We start from the raw sequence: 8,785 nt of genomic DNA, 5'->3' as shown, positions 1-8,785 counted from the left end.
GTAAGGCTGCTGTGGGGGTATCCCAGTCAATGTAACCAGCTGCTTCATCTAGCTGGAGCCCCCAAAGCTGCTGGGAGAAGAGTCCTGGAGTGATTAATGTTATCACAGCATCCTGGAGGGTTTGGCCTTGAGCACAAAGCCTGTATTAGAGATCGAGAGAAACAGAACCAGGAGAATGTATATATGCACTGTAAATGTGGGTTCGCCAGTCTGGCTTACACAAGTGGGCTCGGCAGCCTAATTGTCTTAGGGCTTTACTGCTGCGAATAGAGTAGACGCCACGGCCACAGTGGCTCTTAGGAAGGGTTGAACATCTGAGACATCGAGGCCCTGCCCCACAGTAGCACACTTCTCCAACAAGGCCACACCTACCAGCAGTGCCACTCCCTATGGGTCTGTGGGGGTCATTTTTATCCAGACCACACCAGTAATGGCCATCTGCTTGCTGGGGAAGCTGAGGGCCCAGGAGCTGCTAAATTCACAAGCTGGGGTCGTCTTAGCAGTTCCATTCTAGTGCTTAGGGCCTGGAGGATCTTCTGTCCACGCTGGAAAGTCAGAGTTGGCTCCTGACGTCAGCAGAGGGTGGTGACAGCGGCGAGAAGGGCTGGCCGGCGGTATTGCCTTTTACCTGGACCCCCTAATATCTGGGCTGCCTGCTAGGTGCTGATACCCTGAGGAGGGTCTTCCCCATCACTAAACCTTCCTGGAAATAACCTAATAGGCCATCGTAACTGTTCAGGTCCTAAACTGACAGGCGCAGGATGCCCTGCCAGGGGACACCTGTTCCTCCAGAGTCACCATCAATGTCCACAACTGTCAGGGTGTTCTCCTTCCATCCAAAGCAGCTCAGGGTCTGGGGACAACAGCAGGCTGTTGAAGACAGCCTGACATCCGAAGATTAGAGTAGTACTCACCCTTGCTCAGTCTGGGCCCCTGCTACACAGGGGCTTCTGCAATGGGGAGGCAGGAAGGGCAGGAGATCCAGACATGGGACCTGTGTGGTTCACTTTGTTCATGGCCGGGTGGGGTCGGGTCACTGTCCTGTGCCCTGGTCCTCCAGCATAGACTCAGTTCTCAGTGTGGAACCCCTGCTAGATTCGGGGTCTACCTGCTTGGCTGCAAGGCACCTTTGGGCCCTGGTGAGGGCAGCGGCTTCAGGTACAGAGCAGCCATGTCTTTCCTCCCGTACCACATCCAGCCCTGCTGGGAGTTGGATGGGAGGGCACTCGACCCTTGAGATCCCAACTCCTGCTCCAGGGCCTAGATCTTGAAGATTTAGAAGAGGCTGAACGTCCCACGCTCGGCTCCAGGTTAGGGATACATGCTGCGCTCTAGTTTGTCCCCAGCCTGGCAGAGGCTGGGGGTGGGGGTCAGGGATTGGAGGCTCAGCGGAGCTGGTAGTTTGACCATCCCTGAGGTATATGTGAGTGTGTCACAGGGAGATGGAAAGTTAGGTTGTTACAGGCATGGGGTGTGATCCTGGGGGAACCTGCTGGCATTTGACTCTTATGTCCTGGGACGAGGAACTGGACCTGGGACACAGGCACTGGTAGAAATAGTTTATTAAGGGAGAAAGTATTCCCATGTTTGGAAGGGGGCCAGTGGTGGAGCCGAGCCAAGGGCCCAGCTGCCCTGACCCTTCAGCATTAAGACCCTTACAGGTCACCTACACAGCCGGCTACTGGATGCAGCAGGCTTCTTCACACGCTGCTCTACCTGTCCCTTGGCCCTTCTAGGCTTTTTTTCCTCAGGTCGTTTTACATATGTTAACCTTGATACCTTCCTTGTGGCAGGTGTAAGGTCACCCCAGAGTGGCACTAAGGTGGCCCTGCCTGGGTAAGCTACGGGGCCTCCCCAAATTGCTCTAACAAACACAGCTTTGTTGATGGTATCTGGAACCTCAGAATGATGAGCGACCCTGGATGTCCCCAACAGTCCCTCTACCTAGGTGACATCCCTCTCCTGAAGAAGAAAGAAACAGGACAGTGTCCTGCCGGCCTTGTCCTGAAAGAAATCCATTCTCCCAGGCTATGTCTAAGGACACCTGGGACATAGTGCCCCATAGGATATTCCAGGCAGTTCCCAGGGAGGCTTGCTACAGGGATACCAGGGCTCCCCCTAGTGGCTGAGAAACAGCATAACCCTGGGGTCAAGGCCCTGCCCGCCGCTGAGATGCTTCCTGCCCCAGACCTTCCAGCCCAGACAGACAGTGCTTTATTGGAGGGTATGGCTTGTACAGTCCTCCCCTCAGGCAGGGTCAGACGGTGCCCAGGGTGTCGAGGCCTCAGCAGGTAAGTCCCAGGGGCCATGTTGGTGGGCAGCACCTCTGCCAGCTCTAAGCACAGAAAAAGGGTCAGCCTGGCCGGCAGCCACTGCATCTGCACTGGGAACCCAGAGGGAGGCTTTCCAGGCAGAGCTGTATTTCCTCAGGATGTAACAGGGTCCAGATCCTGGCGCATGTGAAGTCACTCCATGTCCTCCTGGGGCTCCAGTCTGTGCAGTGCCTGTAGCCGGTTGCCCACAGTCTGCTGGACGGTCTCTAGCCCCTCCGTGTCCAGCTCCCGCAGCAGCAGCAATATGGCGGTCAGGATGTTCTGGGGACAGAAAGAATGACCTAGAACCTGGCTGGTGGCATCCTTCCTAGGGTAAACAGTCTGAGGCCTACCAGGCAGTCACAGCGCAGACATTGATTGGTACAATTTCCTATCCAGTTACAGCCAGGCTTGGGTCTGAGGGTCCTACGCCCTTCAGAGTGGGATCCTCTCATACAAAGGGGTGGAAAGGGGTGAGAGACATGAGTGGCTGAGGGGCAGCACCCGTGGCTCACTGGGAGGAACAGGCCAGAAGTGAATAACTTACTTCAGCTTCTGACCCCTGACCTCTGCAGCACACTACGGCCTCTGCAAACCCCTGTGTGTGCCCTTGTTCTACAGATGCAGGTCCAGGGGCGACCAGCTGGAAGGCGGACCTTGTTCTGGGACAGGAGTGCCTATTGCCTATTCTAGCTGCAGGGAGGAGGACGCCTGGTAGGCAGGGGGTAGACAAGTGCCTTCTGACAATTCTCTGTGGGGCAACTGAGGGTCTGGAGTCTGTGAGCACAGCCCTGCTCCTGGAATTGAGTGGTGTGTGTGTGTGTGTGTGTGTGTGTGTGTGTGTGTGTGTAACTCTTTTTTTTTTTTTTTTTTTTAAAGATTTATTTATTTATTTTATGTACAGCATTCTGTCTGCATATGTGACTGCAGGCCAGAAGAGGGCACCAGATCTCATTACAGATGGTTGTGAGCCACCATGTGGTTGCTGGGAATTGAACTCATGACCTCTGGAAGAACAGTCAGTGCTCTTAACCACTGAGCCATCTCTCCAGCGTGTGTGCACTCTTGCCTCATGTACCCCACTCTTCCTATGAGCTCTGACCTGACTCCATGTTATCTCCACCCTTTCTCTGGATGGAGGGGGCAGTGGTCACTCACCCTATTCTTGGGATTCTTCATAGTGTCCCTTGGTGAGAAGGAAGGAGATTGGTCTGAGGCAGTCTGGCCCTGGACTCTGTTGGTGAGAGGGAGACACTGAGGGTACGGCAGTCAGAAGGCTCTGAGCACCACTATCAAGTCACACTGACAAGTGGTCCCAGCCCAGAGTGGGAGACAGATGGCAGGTGCCTTCTATGCCTTTATAATGGCACAGGAGCTCAGCGTGAAGAATAGGGGCCCAGAGCCACCAAGAGCAACTTCTCTGTGCCCAGGGCTCCCCCTGGCAATGCTTTCTGCTCAGGGCCTCCGGGAAGGCACAGAAGTGACCCTGGTGGGATTCAGAGCCCAATGGTGGGCTGTGGCCACGCCCGCAGAGCTCAGCTCCTCTAGAGGACCCACGCACGGCCTGGTGTGCACACGCAGGCTCCTGAGGTCGCTCCCCTCCCTCTCATGCCCGAGGTGCCCCCCTGCAGGCTCACTCTGTCTCCTCTGTGTAGCTCAGCAGGTGCTGGCTGGTCTCAGTGGCAGAGCCAACAGAGCTGAGGGTGTACGGGGGCTTGGGACAGCCATTGCCTGCGCCTTCTCTGCTGGGGGCGGCGGTGATCTCATCGCCTTCCATCAGTGCTCGGGTCAGCTCTTCCTCCGTCACGGCTTGTGGAGAAGGACAGGAAGGTAATGGTGTCAGGGGGCCTGGGCAGCATGGGCTCCACACAGTGCCTCCTCGGGGCGTCAGCTTGTCTACTGCTGTGTGCACCCTGTGGTGGGGAGGGCAGGGTTGCTGTCCCTGGGGACAGTTAGTCCTGCTCCTTCCGATCCCCAGTCCCAGAATGTGTGGGACGCCTGGCAGGAGGGCAAGGGGTACTTGTGAACCTCGGGTGTGGCCTCTTCTAAGGGCAAAAACGCCAAGCCAGATCAGTCTGTGTGGTGCTGGGGTTGGACGCCCGGGCCTTGCACATACCGGTGGGCTCTCTGCCATCAGACTACATTTCTAGTCACCCGGACAAACTTTAAAAGTGAAATGGATTTCACACATATACCCTACTTCACTTCTTGTTTAGTGAGCTTCTGGGAGAAGACAGCTGCTTAGATGTAACAGAGGAGGATCAGAAACTGTTCAGAGGAGGATCAGAAACCGTTCAGAGCATCACCTCCCCTGGAAAGATGGTTTAGCGGTTAAGAGCACGGACTGCTCTCCCAGAGGTCCTGAGTTCAATTCCCAGCAACCACTTGGTGGCTCTCACCCATCTGTAGTGGGATCTGATGCCCTCTTCTGGTGTGTCTGAGGGCAGTGACAGTGTACTCATACATTAAATAAAATAAATACATCTTTAAAAAAAAAAACAAACAAACCATCATCCCATGGAGTCAGTGAGATGAACCCTGCCAAGAGCCCAGGGCAGGGCTCTCCACCATGATAGAGGGGCCTGTAGCCACACAGCATAGGTGGGCATGGTGTGGGAGCAGTAGGATTGTCCTCTGTGTGGTTCGAGGCCTGGCTACCACATGCTGCCCGGTCACTGCACATCCTTGCCTCGGCACAAGGGTTTTCCTCATGGAGGGAGGCAGAGGGAGGGGACTGTTGAGGGACAGAAGCCCAGGTGCCCTGAGGGTACTGAACCCTGCAATGGCACCTCAGAAAGGGAACACGCTCACAGGGACCGCTCCCGATGATACTGAACAATGGGTGTGCTGGGGGGGTGCGGCCTCAGTGGCCAGTGGGTGGGTGTGCGAGCCTACCTTGGTTGTCCAGCTTCTGCAGGTGGGGCAGGTTACGCAGCACGGTCATGCGGTAGAGGTGCGGGCTGGCGCCGCAGCACGGGTTCTCGGCCAGCCATAGCACCCGGAGGTGTGGCAAGTCCTTCAGGTAGAAGAGCTCGTTCAGGCTGGGGATGCGGTTCCTCCTCAGGTACAGCTCGCTCAGGCGTCGGCAGCCTCGCACGGGTTCCAGGGTGGAGACGCTGTTGACACTGCAGGGGGTGGGGGGGCAGCACACTGTCAGGGACCCACACAGACCGGGTCTCCACGGGCCAGTGGCCTCCGCCTGTGGATCTGCCTCCCCCACGAGTACCATGAGAAGGTGTCTCCGTCTTAGAGATGGGTCAGAACCAAATATCTTGGGTTGGTCAAGGGGCAGCATCAGCAGGAGCCCCTCTACCTGAGATGCAGCTGGCGTGGGCAGCTCCTCGGCCTGGGGCTCTGCTGCATTTACTGTGGCAGACAGGACGCCCCGCCCTCCTTCAGAGACAGCACTGAGCTCCCAGGGGACACACTTAGCCCCAGGGCAGGCTAAGAATGAAGAATGCTCACACATTCGCAAAGAAACCAAATCAGATTTCCACAATCCCAGGCTAGAGACAAACAGGATTTTAGGGTGATTCCCATCCCACAGAAAAAGTGTGCAGACACAGGAAGGGAAAACAGCATCCAGTAAGTAACCCCCAAAGTCCCCATCAACTCAACATACCAAGTCTTTACCCACGGGGTTCTTCTCAACACTAGCCAAACACTCTACCTCCCAGCCAGAGCCAGGGCCTGGCCTGTTGAGCCAGCCCTATCCATGGTCCCTCCTGCGAGGATGCCCTGGCGGGTAACACGCTCCAGGAAAAGCCACCAGCACCATGCTGACACGCACTGGGCAGGCAGTGGTAGGGGCCGTAAGATCAGTCCTATCCTGGGTCTTAGGATGGGCAGGAGAGGCTTAGAGTATTGGGGGAGCTCCTAGAGGTGGTGAGATCAGGAAGGCAGGGGAGGTAGGGTACTAGGAGTTTTGGGGGACAGATGTGGCCTCAGGGAGAACTACTGCTCATTATTAGGGGGCCTGCTACAAGCACACAGATGACTTCCTGGGGTGAATATGAGTGGGCAAGCAGAGGGGAGCCTTGGGAGACCCAGGTAAGCTCCCGAGAAGGCTGAGAGGAGCTGCAGGAGGACCAGGCTCTTGAAGTCCCATTCCCTAGATGGGAATGTTTTCCCATACCCCACATGAAAGACATGAGGTTCCCCATTGCCTCCATGCCCCAGGACTACAGCAACATAGCAGTCACATACCTGAGTGTGATCACCTCCAGGCTGGGCATCTCCCGGCATATAGAAATCTAGGGAGGGAAGAACAGGGCTGGTGAGTTGACAAGAGTGTCTTGTAGTCACTTCTCAGGACAGTGGGCACATCTGTCCTGCGTCCTGTCACCTGCACTAACGGGGCCAAGGGGTACAGCCTTGCACACAACCAGGGCGCTCAGAAGAAATCAGCTGCATGCTGGTGTCTGTGGCCCAGCCTGCCCTTGGGGTGTTCTGCCCTGGGTGTTTCTACCTGACAGTTTACGACAGTTTTAGACACAGGACATTATAGTCAGTGTCTTCTGAGGACGCCTGGCCAGGGATCTTACGGTTTCCTACCCTGAGAAACACAACCTTTTCTTTTGCTGCTCAGGCACAGAGAAAGGACGGACACTCTCCCTGCCGTTGGAGCTGGGCCCAAGACGGACAGAACTGCAGCTAAGCTTTGGTCACAACACACCTTCTGTGGATCAGACCTGGGCTGTGGGCTCCACAGTCCCAGGTGCCTGCCATTTAGGGTGGGGTTGGGGTGTAGCCTCCAGAAGCTGAGGGGAGGCCAGGCACAGTGCCTCTGTTGATGTCTTTGAGGAAAATCACCACCCAGGACTCCTCCCAGTGCAGAGTTTTGGCTCTGCTCTCCTCTGTGCAGGACAAGGCACTGAGCTGGTGACCACAGTTCTGTAACTTTAGCTATTCTTCTGGGGGTAAGGGACATCTGGGAGATGATCCAATCAAGGCAGAACTTACATCTGTGAGCTGGCTGCCCCTGGAGAAGAAAAGAAATATACTTTAATTTGTCGAATGAAAATATTAAACAAAACAAAACCTCCCCAGAGAAATCTAAAGGTTGTATGATCAGAAGGGCACAGTAAGGAAGCTTGGTTGCCCAGGTAACAGGGGAAGGTATCACAAATAGTTAAGTTGGTTTCTGCCAATACTAACGCACTTGGTGCATGGGGGTACCCGGTTTACTCAGGCTCCCCATAGCAGAAAGCTGTTTCGTCATACACATAAACAAAGGGGATCTTCATGAGAGGCCAAGCGCAAAGGCTGATCATGCAACTTATGAAGCAGACTTCACAGGCCTGCAATGTGGCTGTTGTTTCTGCTCGCACAGAGGGAGCCCTAATGGGCTTGCTGGCTCCACAAAGAAGGACATTATTGAAAACCCAGGACAGAGAGGATTGTGGCCCTGACACCAGATGTGCCAGGGCGGAGAAAGGCTTTTAATTAACAGAGCTCATTCCTTCCGCTACTGACCCCACTAGAAGCAAGGGTCTGCACTTGCTCTGCCCCTTCTAGAGGTTCTGGTCGCAGCGTCCCACCTGAGTCCCCAGAGACGCCTGTAGCTCTTTCACCCCCCCACTAATACAAACTCCTTCAGAAGCCCAGGGCTTTCAGTATTAGTGTGACCAGGCCATGCAACGTTGAGTGCATCATCCATATAATAACATTTAAGTTACAGGCTGTCACCCACACCAGGTCACCCTCTCCAGCATCTAGTGACTGTTTATGGATTCACGACTTTACAACCTCAGTCTCTCCCAGTAGATATGCCACTAAACACCTTTGTCTTCAGATACCATACACGGTCACAGAGGTTAGTGAAAACCCCTCAGCGAGATTAGAGAGAAATTCTAGTTATCCTGAGAGGACCGTAACCCTGAGGCAGTGCCCCAGTGTGAGCCTGCAACCTAGCTAGCCTGGGGCAGCAGGCGCTCAGCGCGGCCTCTGCTCCCTCCCGCGCCTGGCTGGCCTCACCAGCAGTTGAGCTTCCGCACGCTGTGCAGCTCTGAAGCCTTGGCTCGGGACAGAACCATCTTTCGTGTCAGCTTCATGGTGGCCGCAGGGCCACCGGCCCGGCGCCCCTCAGCTGTACACGCTACTGGCGGGAGAGGCCTGCGCCGTAGCGCGTCTCCAGGGGCGGGGCCCGCGTCTCTAGGGGAGGAGCCTGGGATCCCATTGGCAGCCAGGAGAGAGGGCGGAAGCGCGCGAGCGCAGCGGGACGGCCTGACTTCCGGGATCGAGAATCCGCCTCGCCCCTTTGGCCGCCCGCAGGCCCTCAGCGTGCGCGAGACTCCGGGTTTTGCTGCCTGGGGACCTCTGATTCCGCCTGCATCTTGTGTGCGCGTGCGCGGGAAGGACGGCCCTTAGGATTCTTGGGTGCTAGAGGCCGAAATGGGCTGCCTCGGGTGGGAAAGGTATGGGTGTGAGAGACTCAGGACGCCTGGCAGGTCTCGGGAACATCGAGAAGGACA

The 8,785-nt window shown here is 55.9% G+C and overlaps 1 protein-coding gene across 1 annotated transcript; it reads right to left on the bottom strand.

The window, feature by feature from the left end:
• Window positions 1-2,198: 2,198 nt before the first annotated feature.
• Window positions 2,199-8,448, bottom strand: Cfap410 (cilia and flagella associated protein 410). Its single transcript, XM_032888866.1, has 7 exons — window positions 8,289-8,448; window positions 7,275-7,293; window positions 6,519-6,565; window positions 5,208-5,437; window positions 3,950-4,121; window positions 3,471-3,546; window positions 2,199-2,594 (listed from the first exon to the last, which is right to left on the bottom strand). The coding sequence occupies exons 1-7, from the start codon at window positions 8,363-8,365 to the stop codon at window positions 2,466-2,468; spliced, it is 750 nt and encodes a 249-aa protein (XP_032744757.1). The 5' UTR covers window positions 8,366-8,448; the 3' UTR covers window positions 2,199-2,465.
• Window positions 8,449-8,785: the final 337 nt, after the last annotated feature.

The sequence above is a fragment of the Rattus rattus genome, chromosome 18, assembly GCF_011064425.1.
Source record: "Rattus rattus isolate New Zealand chromosome 18, Rrattus_CSIRO_v1, whole genome shotgun sequence".
Taxonomy (NCBI): Eukaryota; Metazoa; Chordata; class Mammalia; order Rodentia; family Muridae; genus Rattus; species Rattus rattus.
This window is presented reverse-complemented; position numbering and strand designations above follow the sequence as displayed.